Genomic DNA, 18,270 nt, shown 5'->3' on the forward strand with positions numbered 1-18,270 from the left:
CTTGCGTTTCACGTGGACGCCATTTTGCCTGATGTTATCATTTAAGCTCATGTACAAGTATAAGCGAAGCGTGGCCAAATACCAACAGCAGAACAAAAAATGCCTAGAGTAAAGATGCTGCGTATTCACCGGCCTGCGAGGCACTAAATACGCAGCGCGTGTGAGATGCCGGCATTTAAACACACAGAGAAAGCCTCACAGAAACGTAACGAACAAATCACTCAAAGCCCACTCATTTACGTTGACGTCTCCTGCAGTATTCACATTGCATGAAGAGCATCACTGTCTGAAAAAAAAGTGTTCGGTTGCAGCTTTGTTTGATCCCACCTTGTTCTCACAGAGAAGGCGCGTCTGAACTGGTGCTAACTATAGAATTCATTCAACAGGATTATAACCGCATCCTGCTTCGGCCTTCATAATTCCTCCCCCGGCTTTATCGTTTGCATTTCGTATGTGTCCACGCCTAGGCTTTTTCGGGGTATTTATACAGGGTTTGGCGCGTTCCTCCAGGTAGTTAGTATTGTATCCTCTAATTGTATCCTTTAGGTATTGCATCCTCTATCAACTGGTATCATCTACTTTTTCTTCTTTGTTTTGTTCGTGCCTTTTTATTTCAGTGCATCGGCCTTTGAATGTGTCACAAAGGGGGCTGTATAAATCGGTTATATTCCAATTTTCTATTAACGCGAAACGTTCTTAGACTACTGGTCTAGCATTTCGTGAGGTTCAAGCCCAAAAATCAGTCTTTCCACCCTGTTCGCTGTCGTACAGCGAAGCTGGCGCTCTGGTTGAGATTTGCTATGTTGGGGTTTAGCTATATCGGGGATTTTTTATGCTGAATTACAAGGAAAGAGACGTGATCTCTATGACACAGACTAAGGACACACACGATTGGTAGTTGAGGACAATGACGTCTCTAGTGCGCCGCACAGGTGGCCGCCCAAGAGCGCGCAACGTTGCGCAATGTCAGGGGGAGAGACTCCACGCGCATGGCGAGGAGAATCGGGAGAGAGGCGAAGGCGGTGGAGAGGAGTACGAAGCGGGGCTGCAACCAGGGTGTCGAATCGGATTTTTTTCGGGTTCGGTTCGGGTTCGGGATCAAGCCTTTCGGGTTCGGTTCGGGTTCGGTTCCGGAGCACCATTCCGTTCCGGTTCGAACCGGTTCAAACGGGTTCAAACGGGTTCGAAGAAAAAAGCAGGCGTGTTCTTTTCTGTTAATTTTTTTTTTGTGCTTGGTTTTCGTTTCCTTGTCAAGTCGGTACAAAAACAAAGTGATAATGAAGGTTTCTTTGTGCAAATATTTTGTCTTGGCAAAACTAAAGCGACCCTGCAAGACTTTTATCAACTTTTTTCTAAATCTTCAGTGCTTACAGAAAGTAGTCAACGAACACGTCCTGTACTTAGATTAGGCGGTCGCAAAGTGCCTCAGCCAAAAATTACTGCTCTGTCCTCATCAGATAACTTAGAAACTTGCTTAAAATATTTTTCTCTCCTTCCCGGTCTTAGCGTTCTTCGACCGCTGAAATGACGTCATTACAGCGGTGAAGCGGCTATTTGCCGGCTTTCCATAAGTTGCAGAATAGAACGCATTTGATAGCCACTTTAAAAGAAAGCCACACACCCGCCGCGGTGGCTCAGTGGCTAAGGCGTTGCGCTGCTGAGCACGAGGTCGCGGGTTCGATTCCCGGCCGCGGCGGCCGCTTTTCTGATGGAGGCGAAAAGCAAAAACGCCCGTGTGTGCGAGATTTCGGCGCACGTTAAAGATCCCCAGGTGGTCAAAATTAATCCGGAGCCCTCCAGTACGGCGCGCCTCATCGCCTGCGTTGCGTCGGCGCGTTAAACCCCACAATCAATCAAAAGAAAGCCACAAAAGCGAAGCAGAAACAGAAGGTGTATCCGCAGCGACGAGCAAATCACGCGCTGTTGCTCTGTGCTGGCAATACCTATAGCTTTCGCAGTGCTTACAGATGTGAAGAAGAGTGAAAGAGTTTACCGAAAGTGTTTGTTTATTTATTTATTTATTTATTTATTTATTTATTTATTTATTTATTTATTTATTTATTTATTTATTTATTTATTTATTTATTTATTTATTTATTTATTTATTTATTTATTTATTTATTTATTTATTGTTGGGTTTAACGCGCCGACGCAACGCAGGCGATGAGGCGCGCCGTAGTGGAGGGCTACGGATTAATTTTGACCACCTGGGGATCTTTAACGTGCGCCGAAATCTCGTACACACGGACGTTTCCGGTTTCCGCTTCCATCAGAAAGGCGGCCGCCGCGGCCGGGAATAGAACCCGCGTCTTTGTGCCTTAGCCACTGAGCCACCGCGGCGAGTTTATCGAAAGTTTTGAAGAGCTCCTTTAACTGTACAAGTTACTGCAAAATGTTTTCTATGGTAGTGTGATGAGTATGTGCCCCCCCTCCGACCCTAATCGTCGTTGGCCGCTAAGTTCGGTGGCTCTGCCTGGCTCGGTGGGAAACATTGTGCACGGCTGGCGAATAAACCCCGATGAGCACAGCCGCTCGCGCTCGGTCACCGTCACCACCAGCACGCTGCGGGTCGTCACTCGGGTGGATTGTACTACGACCCTCTCACGTTCACGAATGCGGGCCAAATCGTGACAGGTAGGTCAACGATTACCACACTAACTGAAGCGAAATAAAAGGTTCGCTGGGACACTTAAAGGGACACTGAAGTGATATGTAAACATTGCGGGATTACTTGCGCAAATTGTAGTCCGGAGTCCTCAGGCCATGTTTCGACCACCCTGGGCGCGTTTACGCGATTTTATTTAGTAGAAAAATTAATTCGAAAATGCTGTCCTCCTCTCTTTACGCTCGCCCATTTTCTGCGGCGTTTTCGTGTGACGTCAGGAGGGGATAAGCTGGCAATTGGCTGAGCTACTGCACGGCTCCCCGGCCTTCAGACTGAGTCAGTCGGCCCAGCGTTTCGTCCGCCGGCCGCCGACGGGTCGTCGCAATTCGTTCGCTCAGTTGAAACGAAGCCAGGACACGTTTGTGAATGGTAGAAATTGCCTTTCTTTACTTGGTTAGTTTGTACACTGTATCTAGCTCCAAGACAAGGTCGCTACACACAAGCGCTGCACAAGCGCTGCACAAGCGCACATGCGACGCTTCGCTCACTGGTATGCCAGTAGGAAAATATAAGGCCTCTTGAAGGCGGGAGAAGAGTCAGCGAAGTCAATATAGGTACTAAGGAAATAAAATCAACTGATATTTTTACCGTACAGCGGAAAACTAGGGTGCGGGAAGCACTTTTTTGCGCTGGGCGAACAAGCACAGCGGTCAGCAGCACGACTACGCATCTGCGAACGCTTTTCCGTCTACGAAATGCAATTGCTAGACGTGAGCTATTGTGGAAACTCGGGCGACGCTTACTGCACGAGCACAATACAGCAAATAGTCACCTAAGCTGCTTGAAATGCCAAAACTAAATGAAAGTGTAAACTGATTGCACAATATATACCCTTTATTACCAATGCCAGCGCAGCCCGCTCCGTCGCCGAGCGGTCTGGGCTGCTAGGTGTGCAAGCACAAGTATTGTTTTGCAAGTCACGAGTTCGAATCCCCGCGGGTACGTGCTTTTTTTTTTTTTTTTTAAGTTAACTTTTTCGTTTTCCACCGATGTTTTCTATATTGAGTTCACCTTTTTTTGGGCCGCAACGTTCATGGCTCCACGAACTAGTTCACAAAACGCGCGCAGGCTGGCACTGGCGCGCTAGCGAGTTCTCGTTGGCGTGCTGTTGCCATAAGCACCGACTGCTTGAAGGCAGTGGGCACAGGCCAGAATGAACAGACCCTTGGCCTGGTGCGAACACGCTTTTTACGACACAGGCATGAGGGAGGCAAGCTCCAAATATGGGGGAAAAGCGCATCACATTTGGGCGTCTGCGGGTACGCGGAGGGCGTTCATGCACTGCGTAGGTTTCGGCTAGTGAATTCTACTATTCCAATCCGTTTTAGGAGGCTTATCTTTATGCATTTTTACAGCTGACAACATGGCAGAAGCGTGGTACGATGATTACTGAGTTATTGAGAATGCCCATCCAACAACGCCAACGGTTGTGTTTTACAGAACCGAAACCGAAACCGAAACTTGTTTGGTTGCTCACCTTGGGCATCGTCCAATCACGGTGCCCGCTCCTCCTAACGTCACAGCTTTAGTTGGTGCGATGGTAGTTTTTCTTCTTTCGCGCTTTGTAAAATAATTACCGATTTGTCAACCGAATAAACGATGAAAAGTGTGCTAATTTGAGCCAGTCTACGCAGTGCAAGCAAAAACGGGAGCTTGACAAATTCACTTCAGTGTCCCTTTAAGGCTGCGTATTTGTATGAATGTGAAAGCATTACTCTTTATGGCCGCAAATTAACCTGTATTAATTTGGGTTCGTTCATTTTTATGATTTTATTTTATTTTATTCTTGTCTCATACCACTGCAATTTTATACACCGCCGTTGTTTTGTTGAGGAAACAAGAAAATATGGTAGACGATTACGATAGTCGCTAATGCGAAATTTGAGTGCAGCACGAACTGTAGTCTTCTCGGCGACGGTGCATAGCTGCTGTGTCTTAGGAAGTGACCGCGTCCTCAACAAGCGCACGACGGCACGCGGTATACTCTGTCGTTATCTCGTAAGACGTCGCTGCCGTGGAGCATGTCTCGCGCGGTCTCGAAATTTAGCCCTCCCCTACCACTTTCGCCATACTTGCGTTCTCCGCTTTCCTGCCCGCTCAATCTTAGGTAGCGTCTTCGTTCTCTCGGTTACAACGAGGCCGACGCTGAGAAACTACGCGAAACCACAGGAGCGGATGCTTAAGAGCTGCCTTACACATGGCTCTACGTAGCCGCCTCTGTGCCTCCCTGTGATCCACTCCCTTCGCCGACCAGTGACGGGCCGCACATCGTCTCCAAATAATGCGTCCTCGCCACAGTCTTGTCGAAGGCAAACATTTAGCCTCCTGGCCAGTGGGCAGCGCCCCGGTGCCTCCGACGCCTCTCTTATCGGTGCATCCTAACCAGCCCGTCACGAAACCCCCCCCCGGGTGGTTCGTGACGGGCCGCCCCTCGTCCCCAAATCACGCATCCTCCCCATAATCTTCTGTCTGGCCGGCAGGCAGGCAGGTAGGCAGGCAGGTAGGAGGGCAGGTAGTTTTATGGCAAGCGAGCGGTCTCTTCGGAGGGCAGGAGAGCCTATAGGCGCCCGCAATCTTTTTTGGATCCATCAAATGTTACGCACGCACGCACGCACCCCTATTTTCGCACACTGAGGCAAAAAAATTGCATTGTAAATAAATCGGTTGGTCTGCAACGCTTTCATCTACCCTAAGTTTCAACGGGGCTTTAGCTTTAACACGAAATCATCATAGTGCTAGAAGTCGAAAACAGACCGGCGTCGGCGTCAATTTCCGACTGCTAAGCGTGGCAGGTGGCATTTTGAGCGATTTCCTTCTGCTCATCTTTTCTCTGCTAACAGACCTGTTAGAAAGAAAGAACGACGATAATGACTAATTGGATAGCGTGTCATCATTATCATCATCACCAGGCTATCTACGCCCACTGCAGGGCAAAGGCGTCTCCCATTAATCTCTAATTACCCCGGTCCTGTGCTAGCTGCGACCAATTTATCACCGCAGACTTCTTGATCTCATCTGCCCATCTAACTTTCTGCAGCCCCCTGCTACGCTTGCCTTCTCTAGGGATCCACTCTGTTACCCTTAATAACCAACGGTTATCTTGCCTTCGCATTACACGCCATGCCCCAGTTCATTTCTTCTTAATTTCTACTAATATGTCCTTAACACGCGTTTGTTCCCTGACCCACTCCGCTCTATTCTTGTCCCTTAAAGGGACACTGAAGTGAATTTGTCAAGCTCCCGTTTTTGCTTGCACTGCGTAGACTGGCTCAAATTAGCACACTTTTCATCGTTTATCCGGTTGACAAATCGGTAATTATTTTAGAAAGTGCGAAAGAAGAAAAACTACCATGCGCGGTTTGCGGCGGCCGCACCAACTAAGGCTGTGACGTTGGGAGGAGGGGCGCCGTGATTGGACGATGCCCAAGGTTAGCAATCACACAAGTTTCGGTTTCGGTTCTGTAAAACATAACCAATGGCTTTGTTGGATGGGCATTCTCAGTATCTCAGTAATCATCGTACCGCGCTTTTGCCATGTTGTCGGCTGTAAAATGCACTATATAAGCCTCCCAGGACGGCTTGTAGTCGTAGCATTCACTAGCCGAGACCTACGCAGTGCATGAACGCCCTCCGCGTACCCGCAGACGCCCAAATGTCATGCGCTTTTCCCCCATATTTGGAGCTTGCCTCCCTCATGCCTGTATCGTAAAAAGCGTGTTCGCACCAGGCCAAGGGTCTGTTCATTCTGGCCTGTGCCCACTGCCTGCAAGCAGTCGGTGCTTATGGCAACAGCACGCCAACGAGAACTCGCTAGCGCGCCAGTGCCAGCCTGCGCGCGTTTTGTGAACTAGTTCGTGTAGCCATGAACGTTGCGGCCCAAAAAAAGGTGAACTCAATATAGAAAACATCGGGGGAAAACAAAAAAGTTAACTTACAAAAAAAAAAGCACGTACCCGCGGGGATTCGAACTCGTGACTCGCAAAACATTTGCGGTGACATACCCAGCGCCCCAGACCGCTGAGCCACGGAGCAGGACGCGAATGACTCTCTATATAGGGCATATATTGTACAACCGGTTTACACTTTCATTTAGTTTTGGCATTTCAAGCAGCTTAGGTGACTATTTGTTGTACTGCGATCGTGCAGTAAGCGTCGCCCGAGTTTCCACAGTAGCTCACGTCTAGCAATTGCATTTCGTAGACGGAAAAGCGTTCGCAGATGCGTAGTCGTGCTGCTGACCGCTGTGCTTGTTCGCCCAGCGCAAAAAAGTGCTTCCCGCGCCCTAGTTTTACGCTGTACGGTAAAAATATCAGTTGATTTTATTTCCTTAGTACCTATATTGACTTCGCTGACTCTTCTCCCGCCTTCAAGAGGCCTTATATTTTCCTACTGGCGTACCAGTCAGCGAAGCGTCGCATGTGCGCTTGTGCAGCGCTTGTGTGAAGCGACCTTGACTTGGAGCTAGATACAGTGTACAAACAAACCAAGTAAAGAAAGGCACATTCTTCCATTCACAAACGTGTCCTGGCTTCGTTTCAACTAAGCGAACGAATTGCGACCAAGCAATTTTTTTTTAACCTCCTTGATTGCGACGACCCGCCGGCGGCCGGCGGACGAAACGCTGGGCCGACTGACCCTGTCGGCCGGGGAGCCGTGCAGTAGCGCAGCCGTGGCGCAGCCAATTGCCAGCTCATCCCCTCCTGACGTCACACGAAAACGCCACAGAAAATGGGCGAGCGTAAAGAGAGGAGGACAGCATTTTCGAATTAGTTTTTCTACTAAATAAAATCGCGTAAACGCGCCTAGAGTGGTCGAAACATGTCCTGGGGACTCCGGACTACAATTTGCGCTAGTAATCCCGCAATGTTTGCATATCACTTCAGTGTCCCTTTAGGTTACACCTATCATGTTCCGTTCCATTGCTCGCTGGGTCGTCCTCAATTTAAGTTGAACCCTCTTCGTAAGCCTCCAAGTTTCTGCCCCGTATATGTGAGTACCGGTAAGATGCAGCTGCCATACACTTTCTTTTTTAGGGACAATGGTAGGCTGTCATTCATTATCTGCAAAGTGTCTGCCGAATGCACTCCACCAAAATCTTACCCATCTCTGCCTCATGGTTAAGATCCGGGGTCACTACTTAGATATATGGATGGCGTGAATAGGACGGCATTGGATAGGGAACCACCGGAGATAGGAACTTGCTAATGGCACTTCAACGACAGGTGACAACGATTGGGCTCTAGGAAAGATAATAGCCTAGTGAAGTCACAAGCAGCAGTAATGATCACTTGTTGAGAGACAGAGCGAAAATGAACTTTAATTAAATAGAGGCAAAGTTTCAGAATGGTGTCCTCATTCGAGGGGGCCGAATCGACAGCCGTTTCCATCAAGAGCAGCTAAACTTTCAGGCCGGAGCTGGCCAAGGCTGTCTTCCAAATCTCTGTGGAGACGTGCAGGTTGGGTGGATCTAGGGTGGACTTGTCGCATCCGCCTACTATGTGTATGAGGTTCCCAGGCTCTCCACAGAAGCGACGAAATGGAGATAATTGTGTCCGGTCAAAGAGGTGAAGTCTGGGTTGTGTGGGAAGGTGTATGCCCGCAGGGCACGGAGTAATCTTTCCTGGTTAATCGGTAGCGATTTGTGCGATATATACACGTTTTGAAAACCCTTTGATGAATGTAAAATATGCGTTAGGCAATTAGTTATGAACTTTAGTGAGAGATGTCAATCTACGTTCTACGGGAGAGGCTATAGTGATGAGTAACTTCCTGGTCTGTGACTGCAGGATGCATGCACTCGGGCTCGGCTTCATTAGCGCAGGCTAAGCGGGTCAAATCTCGAGCCACGAGGTTGGGGATCTTTTTGCCGGGGATGTCAGTATGAGCTGGTGCCCATACAATCGTGACAGGTCTCGTTTGTGGTCCCTGGTTGATCATTTGAACTGTTGTAACATGCAATCGACCGTTGTCAAAGTTGGGCCACGCCTACTAGGAGTCTTTTATCAGAGTTTTGGCGCCGCTTTGGCTAAGCGCATGTGCTATCGCGGCTTCCTCAGCTTGAAGGGGGCTGTGTAATGGGGTTGAGATGCTACACCTGTGGAAGGCTGCCGAACAGTAGCACGAAGAAAGAGAAGGTATTGAAGAATGCTATCGGGCGTCTTTTGCATCAAACCAGTTGATCGTTCCTCATTTTTTTTCTTTCAGTTTAGTTTCTTCCCACAGTCTCCCCTCATGTATATATATATATATATATACACGTTTTGAAAACCCTTTGATGAATATAAAATATGCATTAGGCAATTAGTTATTAACTTTAGTGAGAGATGTCAATCTTAATATAGAAACAACATAACAGCGCAATACGGGCATAAAGAAAGACCTTTTATAGCATTCAGGTGGTCGTCCCATAACTTTTCGGCTACTTTGTGCGTGACAAAATTTCCTGATTGGTCGACAAGGAGAACGCTACAAAATTCCCAAATGCCAAGGACCCTAAAGATATCATGTTTGGTCCGACCGTATAATCCGCCTTAACTGACCCGCTAATTCCTGTAATCCAAATTAATCAACACACCAGTCCCACTAATTCACATTAGCTCATTCACTCATCTCACTAATCCACCCCAGTCTACCCGCTAACCCGCATTAATCGACTTCAAACCATGCGCCTCTTAATTTTAACGTTGAGCAGATTCAAGATAACATAAAAATGCTATCGCGTCTACTTTAAAAGTGGAAATGAGAAGTTCCCAATTTTTTTTTCAATTCTCATGTTCTCTTGGAGCAGTAAACAAAGGAAACAACGGCACTGTACAAGAAAAAATGACGGTGACGTAGAGAATTGAGTGTTTGTGTCTTAGTGCTGTTTGTATATAACTGCCCATTCAAACTAAAGTAAGTGTAAGATATGGATTTATTGTTGATGGTGTCCTGAAGGCGTTCAAAAGCGGACATGGATGCATTCGAAATGACGACACATTCAAAACTTTACACTATTTTAAACACCATGCAGATAGAAACCATGAAGAATTTTCCATAAAAAATTGCCTCGGAATATGCGTTCTAATTTAAGTTATGCTAAAGGTAAAAGATAATTGGGAGAGATGGGCAGTACCTAACGCAAACTGATAGTATATACGGACAACTTTACATTAAATTCAGGACAATAATCATAAGAGAGCATGATGGGCCTTGGGAACGGCAGACTATGCAAAATATATCGTGGTGCTGTCTGGCGAGCGGTAAAATACCTTCAGACGCAAGGTAGGATACCGAAATGAACAACTACGAATCACATTTTTGAGGCCCCGGAAGCGGTTCGGAACGGTTCCTTCGATTCGTTCCGGTTCGGGTTCAGTTCCAAGATGGCGGAAAGAATACGGTTCCGGTTCAGTTCCGGTTCCGGGCAAAAATTCGGGTTCGATTCCTGTTTGCGGTTTGGTTCCGGTTCCGGTTCGACACCCTGACTGGAAGTGAAGCTCGACACAAGGTAAAGAGGCAAAGGTGACTGGCGTGCGCATATTGGCCTAATGTTATGAAACCTTGACGCCGAGAGTTTTGGGTTTGTCTTCTACCGCAACCTCTTGGCAGCATATCTAAAAAACCCGTTGGCAGATATCGCCTTCATTCTTTGCACGGAAAAATAATTTTAGTTTTTGAAGGATCGAGTCGAGCACAATTACACTGCGAGCACAAGTGGAATTTTTTAAAGATAATTGCAGTTTTCACTAACGCCATTCAGATTCATTCTACAAAACAGCAAAGTATACTGTTATCCGCACACATTATGTACTTTATTGGTGTGCAAATATTGGAGATTTCATTAAGATGGAGATTCAATAAAATTGGCCGTAGGACACTTTTTCGAGGTACACCTCATTGTAACCGGTAGAAGTTATGACCGCTTGCGGTCAGCGCAGGCACTCTGAAATCTGTCTTTTAAGTACGACGACAGTAACACCAGGGGAAAACCACGAATACACATATAGAAAGCTTAGCTGTTAGTACATAATGTTGTTGGCAGTCAAGGGCATTACTAAAATCAACAAACAACCCTATGGTCTAGAGCTCTTTTTTTTTTTTTTTCAAAATTGCACGAAACATTTTTTAAAGGGTTGGCAACAATGATTTAGTAGACCTCCCGGAACGAAATGTTCATTCAGCCTCGCTTATAATCTTATTTTTACCTAGACATTTCCAGCCTTGTCCTGCCCGGTCTACTCCACTTAGTTCCAAAAGATTTCATTCTATTTCCCACGTGGCCTCAAAGGACACAAGCGGATACTCCAGCTAATCCCCAATCAATCAATCAATCAATCAATCAATCAATCAATCAATCAATCAATCAATCAATCAATCAATCAATCAATCAATCAATCAAAAATCAATAAATAAATAGGCAAGCAAGCAAGCATACGAATGGACCTTTGCAAGAGAACGTGGTAGCACGTCACATGAGGGCCATTCGACAGATGGATGCCAGCGTCTTACCTGAGCGATGTCGCCATTCGGCTGGTTTGGCCGGTCGGCCGTCTCGGTTGACACGTCTTCCTCTGCAAGCACGAGAAGAAAGACAAAGGGAAGCTTCTTGAGAAGAGTTAATCGATAACTGAACGTGCACATGGTGGGAAAATACAAGAAACGGGCATAAAAGGCCAGTTGGCATCGCTTCGTGGGTAGAACTCGCGAACTACAACCAGGACAAGGAAGGGAGAAGATGTGCACAAGAGACACAGCGCAAAGTGTAAACTATTTATTTCAATCGCGTTTATTAAATTGGTTGACAAGTGTTATATGTGTTCATTAAGAGTCAACACTCTGAGATGATATCTCGAAGTTTAGCGAGCAATAAAATCTCTCTCTCTCTCTCTCTCTCTCTCTCTCTCTCTCTCTCTCTCTCTCTCTCTCTCTCTCTCTCTCTCTCTCTCTCTCTCTCTCTCTCTCTCTCTCTCTCTCTGTGCATGTGCGTGCGTGCGTGTGTGTGTGTGTCCAAGGAAAACAAAAAGGGCAATGTGGTAGGTCATTTATTATCCTTGAAAGTTTTTTGAAAGAAAAAAAAAGTTGGGAAAAACATGCCTGCCGGGTGGAATCCGAACCCACGACCTCCAGAATACGCGCCTGTTGCTATGACCACTACGGAAGTCGTGGGTTCAGATCCGACCGTGCGGGCATGTTTTCCTCCACTTTCTTTTTTTTTTCTTTCAAAAAACTATATCTATTTCAAGGATAATCAATGACCAACGGTTATCTTGCCTCCGCATTACACGCCCTGCCCACACCCATTGGTCGTAGTTAGCACAGGACCAGGATAATTGTAGATCACATATGAGAGAGGCCGTAGAGAGAGGCCCGGCAGTGGGCGTAGACATGGTGATCGTGATGATGATGATGTATATCAACAGAAGCCTCAATATTTTCATAATAACAAAAACAATGCCCCATGAAAAATGGTAACTGTGTAAACCCACAAAATATAGACAAACGCGCCATGCAAACAAAAAAAAAAGCGAGTAAACACGCCGTTTTGTATATTCGATACTTGGGCAGGGTTTACTACATCGAAGCTACGTATAATAATTTATTTCGCAAGCAAATGGTAAGTTTCCGCTAGTATTACATATTCTGTAAGCTGTTACCAAACAGGTCGCAAAAAATGTATACGGTCTTGCGGTGGAGTACGAGAGGTCGCAAAAAATGTATACGGTCTTGAGGTGGAGTACGAGGTACGTTTTTTTTTTATTCGACGTATTATCCGGCTTTAGAAACGCGGTCATTCATGTAATTGCTACACTTTGTAAATAAATAATACCGGTAAGTATCGCCAACTAGTGGAGTATTCAACATAGAACTATGGGGGGCCTCATTCTTCAAACGGGCAGATTCAGATCTCTCGCTAAGAGTCAGACAGGAAGGATAACAAGCAACTGTTAAAATACTGCAGTCTAGAACTTCAGTAATCCTTTCAGGATAATATTGAATTTACAAACAAACAAACAAACACTGGTTGCGGTGTCACTGGTGTGTGTTCATGCAACACGCAGCACTACTGTCCACGTATGCAGCTCGCCTCACGAAACCAAAACTGAAACCGAATGTCCGGGATACGAAAAAGCGGCTGAAAGTCTGCGGCAAGGCGAGCACATGATTCACACACGGCGGCGCTAGCTGTCGTGGCCGCGTTGGTTGCGTGTAGCTGTTCCGGTGTGTGCGCGCGCCCCGATCTTCGTTCCTACAGTATGGGCCGCTCCAAAACCATTCCGGATCGGTGGCTAGACTACACGAACGTCGGCAGCATTGTGCCGGGGACTCGCTTCATCGCGTTCAAGGTGCCGCTTCGCGAATCAATATGTGCCCGCCTGCCGCCGCATCAGCGCTTCACGCCGAACGCGCTGCTCGAGCGGGTGTACGGCCTAGGCCTTGTCATTGATCTCACGTGCACGGACCGCTATTACGACCCGACCAACATAAAGCAGTGCGGGATCGTCCACGCCAAGATCATGTGCGTCGGACAGCAGGTGCCCAGTGAGAGCGTCGTGTACCAGTTTTTCCAAGCTGTGGACGCTTTCCTCATGAACCCGGCGAACGACGGAAAGTTGATCGGGGTGCACTGCACGCACGGCGTGAACAGGACTGGATACCTGGTTTGCAAGTACATGATTGACAGGCTCAGGATAGCGCCCGCCACGGCCATCGAGGACTTCGAGAGATCGCGCGGGCACAGGTTTGACAGGGAAGAGTACGTGAGCAACCTTCAGGGCGGTGGGGGCGACGCCAGGGCCCCGCTTCCCGTGCCGGCTTCGCGACCTGTGGCCGCCGCCGCTCATGGTGGCTACGGTGACCACCGTGGGCCGCAGCCGATGGCCTATCAACGCGACGACTTTAGGTACGCAGCGCCCACGGGCCACTATGGAGCGACTGGGTACGGTCATGTGGCCGGCAGGCCGATGGAGCCGAGTGCGTTCGGTGGATACGGTGGTTACGGCGACGGCTGGCGCGACCCGGCTGCGGTGATGAATTGGCCACGTGGCGAAGACTCGGATCAGTACGCTGGTCGCGTCCCCAATGGAGATGTGCACAGGCAGTACTGGAATCGCTAGGCAGTGTGGACAAGGTGCAAAGCTGTTCAACGCCGACTGGTGCTCAAGAGATGCTTCAAACTTTTTTATACGCTTTTTTTGTTTTCTACCACCGAGAGAGCAGTAGGAAAAGCTTAGCACCGTCCAAAACTTAAGAAACGGCACACTAAAGCAAGGAGGTAAAAACAAGAAAAGAATAAAGTGTTAAACTGGCGAGAAGTGAACTGAAGAGAGGAAAAAAGGCTTGTAGCTCTAACACATGATGCCTTTTCCCATGAAGCCCATGTACCTGATGTTTCTGACAGGCTCACTGTCAAAGGAGCAAAGCAAGAAGGCTGTTCGCATTGTCGTTCTGGGTAGATTTTCTCAGTTCCGACTGTTACATCGAATTGCTGCTGTGAGATAAGCTCTGAACGATGTCATTAAATGGCCTCTTTCGAAAAAGGAAAAGAGGGTGCGAACAAGTTTTACCCAAAAAGACTACGTGTTCTATTCCATAATTATGGCTTTCACTGTTTGCTGACATTTGCTGCTAATTTTTAGTTGTTCTGTATGTTGTGAATCTAACGGCAGTGTAGTTCTTGAAGGTTTAACGCCAATAACAAAAATGGTGCTTAAAAATGGGGAGCTTCATTTCACCAACAATTTTGCTAAGGGCATCGGCTGGTTAAAAGACATGTTACCATAAAAAAGTTCAAGGTTATCCTGCTACTGTTTGTAGTCTACTCACGGTGGTTGAAGAGAGTTGAGTCTTGTGACTCCTGCCCAAAAGTTGAAGGCAGCAGTGCCATGCAATTCTTTTTTAATCTCGCTTTTTTGGTCCAGTTGTGATTCTCCATGATATGTTCTAATCAAAGTGAATTCCCCCTTAAAAATTTATAGGGAGTTCATTTGTAAGCAGACCATCTAGTCCGCTTTTTTGTTGTTCGAGTGGTTCTGTGTATGATGGTGTTCACAAAAAAAAAATTTCATTCAGTTGCTGGGAAGTACAATGCTTTCGTTCCAGCACTCATTCCAATGAAAGGAATGAGTGTTGGAAGAAAAGTTAGGTTTCAAGATTGGCAATTTCTTTATGCATAGTGTGAGGCATGCTCTTGCGAATTATGCCTTCTTTATCAATATCACGTAGTTTCTACACTTGAAAGTTACTAGCTCTGTTGTTTCCTCGTGCTTTCTTCTGTAATGACATTCTCGCACTATTTCCACACCTAAGCTGCCTTAATACACCCTCCTATTCAGCAAGGAAGGTTAGACCACCTATCTAGAGTGTAAATCTCCCCAAAATAGGAGAATTATAATTAACAAATTACAATTTCAGAACTTCAACTTCCCTATTTAATAATGACATGCTTTTTTATAATACTCTTTAAGTGATAAGACAACAAGGTGATATGAACACAGTGACATATAACTTGGTTACAACTAGCTAACAAGAAGTTTATTGGCTTGTAATGTGCATTGTGTGTTTCATTGCAGCAACAAAACGAAGCAAACGATGCCCAGATGTTTTGTGCAAATGAAGTGAGACAAAATGTGCTTTACAGTTTCTGTACCAACCTAGTCTGCTATTTGCTCAAACTGATTTTTAGCCCCACCTTTTTTGATGTACGGTCAACATCCAATTACGGTTTAGCTTAAATTTCTGCTTACATTAGTTTTTCTCGGCGACAAGAATCCGTCTCCCTTTGAGGCGTGCAAATAAATTTGAAATTTTGAATATGAATCCCATAGCTGTCATTTATTTTGTATTTGGTTTTGAGAATTTCATATCCGGTATTGCCAAATATTCAGGCTTGTATCTGCTGCTAAATATGTAACCAGAGATCTTCGTTAGTGTAGAAATTAGTTATGTTGGTATCGATCGTGGAAACACAAATGCACATTCTGAATTTTTTTAGTCCCATCCACCCATGACCGTAGTTTGACTGCAGCTACTTGAGTAAATGGTATTGCATGTTTTGAAAAAATGTGATTTGAAAGAAATATATTTACTATTCAGATCAATATTGGTATACAGTAAAAGCTTGTTAATCCGAACTCGAAGGGGACCATAAAATTGTTTGAATTAAGTGTAGTTAGAATTAGCGGGTGGGCGCTAGGATGAATGGACATCGCGCCACACTGCGCGGGCACAACACAACGAAGATCCTCTGGACTCGTTATCTCCAGTTAGGTGCCACTACACGTTAGTTGCGCATGTCATGTGATCACAGGCCCAGACCAGCGACCACAGCACAAAGAAAACCTGCAACGGCGTGCGCCGTTGCAGCGAAATGAGCTATCGCAGCAGCGTAGCGTGCGTGCTACTCTGTTGTTTTTCTGTTTCATTGTGTTGCATCTCTAGTGAATTTGGTTTGTTTTGGATTTGCAACACATTGTAATCACCCTAGGCCGCCGACTTCTTCGAGGAGCGATGGAAACCCAGGGATCCCCGTTCGAATTAACCCTTCTGGATACCGCCGAGTTTGAATTATCGGGAGTTTTCCCCCATTGACATAAACATGGCTGTACTGGGACCACGGCATCAGTTTGAATTAACTGCAAGTTGGAATTAACTGAATTCTAATTAACGAGCTTTTACTGTATTCTATGTACTGTAAAATTTTCACTATTAAAATGCCCCTAGTCTTCAAATAACCACTACCATATTGGTGACACCACAAGGAATTAGTGCGGAAACCTAAAGTGCGTACTCGAGCTACAAAAAAAAAGAGAGAGAGAGAAAGGTGGGGCAGGGGTAGTCACAATTGTTTTTGGTCAAAACAAGGCCGCCTCTATAACAGTGCCCGATGAGTGCTTGAGCCGTGTCTCCTGGTGAGTGCCGCATTGCGGACCAGCATGGAAACTGCACATCCTATGAGCACTAAACATGGAGGCATAGGGCTGCCCACTTGTGAGGCTGTACAAACCCTGTAAACTGTTTCGTATAGTTTCTGTGAAGCGGCGCTGCCCGGCATTTGGTACTCGTGCCAGCAACATGCAGATAGGCTAACGAGCAAGGAAGGGCAGGAAAGAGGAACAGGAAAGTGGCTGTTTCGCCGTTTTCAGCCGACACGATAGGCCATGTTATACAAGCAGTGTTGGCCAAAGTGACGCTTTCATTGGTGGTTTGGCCACCAGATATAGCAGCACGGAGGTTGGGTGAACAAACAGAGTTCAATATTTTGGGTGGGTGACTAATTTTTATTTTTGCATTTGTAAATTGTAGTGACTAGCCAGCAGTCACCAAGAGTTTTGTTTTGCGTGTACTTGGATACCTATCATTTTCAGGATAATTTGTTGTGATGAGTGCTGTTCGCATTAAGCAAAACATGAGCTCAGCCTGCCTTCTGAGTTTTTATTTCAGTTCTAGAGGCAGTTTGTTGTGACGTTGTACAAACCTGGCCATGATTTTAACTTTTCCTTTATATCAGTTGTCACGATGCTATGAAAGCTTTTAGCAAGCTCAGCGCGACTAGAAAAAAAAATTAGGTTCCGGTCATGGTCTTCCACGTGCAATTTGCACGTTTATGCTAGGTTCACACGAGAAGTGCAAGTCTAGAAGGCTAGCTATAATTCACTCGTGTCGTTTATGTGATCTGACCGCGCCTAAAATTTTCAGGCTGCTCACATTTATACACAAATGATATCGGTGTGACCTGTTGATACATTTCCTAACGGTTAAGGTCAACTGCGATTGTAGTACAACATCCAGTATGATAAAACCCCACTAATTAAGTGAAAAGACAACAAGGTGGCATAAACAAGTGGCACACAATAAATGGTTTTCAGTGAAGCCAACACTGATGGGCTGCTGCATTGCCAGGGCCACCCTATCTCCCACAGAGTGCCACTTCAGGGATTGAGGGTTCAGCTACTTGCCGCTGGAATTAAAATTCACTAATGATTCTTGAGCATATTTGATGAACAGTTGGTGCAATTCTACACAGCCGGGCTTGTGATAGCCTCAGTTTCCACCTGAGCGGGACGTTTTTTGTGAAGGTGTACAACATTGCCATGCACAATGTGTGTTTCTTGGGTGCATAGAACGCTGCAGTGACCCACCGCGGTGGCTCAGTGGCTAAGGCGGTGTGCTGTTGAGCACGAGGACGCGGGTTCGATTCCCGGCCGTGGAGGCCGCTTTTCTGATGGAGGCGAAAAGCAAAAACGCCCGTGCATACGAGATCTCGGTGCATGTTAAAGATCCCCAGGTGGTCAAAAATTGATCCACAGCCCTCCACTACAGCACGCCTTATCGCCTTCATTGCGTCAGCGCGTTAAACCCTACAATCAATCAAAATGCTGCAATGGTGAATGAAGTGCTTCAAAGTATTCTGGTGTTCAACAAGCTTCGAAATGCTACTCAGTGCTCCTGCAAGCAATTACAGCTCCAATAAATGTAATGTATAATCATCTGGATGGGGAGTGCTATTGAATTGACACTAACTTCCAAAATTCAAGCACACATTACTGACTGTTGCGCTGATTTTTAGCAAGCAGCTTAGTAATCATAATTCAATTTTTTAAGCATACGTGAATTACTGATGACCT

The 18,270-nt window shown here is 46.3% G+C and overlaps 2 protein-coding genes across 3 annotated transcripts in view; one reads left to right on the plus strand and one right to left on the minus strand.

Moving 5' to 3' along the window:
• LOC144170463 (uncharacterized) overlaps positions 1 to 18,270 on the minus strand; it is a 116,097-nt gene that overhangs the window by 23,151 nt on the left and 74,676 nt on the right. For both annotated transcript variants that reach the window (XM_077700287.1, XM_077700286.1), the window contains one exon: positions 11,156 to 11,217. In XM_077700287.1, coding sequence (XP_077556413.1) covers positions 11,156 to 11,217 — 62 coding nt within the window. The remainder of the gene's footprint in view (positions 1 to 11,155; positions 11,218 to 18,270) is intronic.
• LOC144170462 (RNA/RNP complex-1-interacting phosphatase homolog) lies at positions 12,821 to 14,974 on the plus strand. Its single transcript, XM_077700285.1, has one exon. It carries the CDS (start codon positions 12,901 to 12,903, stop codon positions 13,759 to 13,761), a length of 861 nt encoding a protein of 286 aa, XP_077556411.1. The 5' UTR covers positions 12,821 to 12,900; the 3' UTR covers positions 13,762 to 14,974.

The sequence above is a fragment of the Haemaphysalis longicornis genome, unplaced genomic scaffold, assembly GCF_048455015.1.
Source record: "Haemaphysalis longicornis isolate Haplotype H1 unplaced genomic scaffold, Haemaphysalis longicornis Haplotype H1 scaffold_2, whole genome shotgun sequence".
In the NCBI taxonomy this organism is placed as follows: domain Eukaryota; kingdom Metazoa; phylum Arthropoda; class Arachnida; order Ixodida; family Ixodidae; genus Haemaphysalis; species Haemaphysalis longicornis.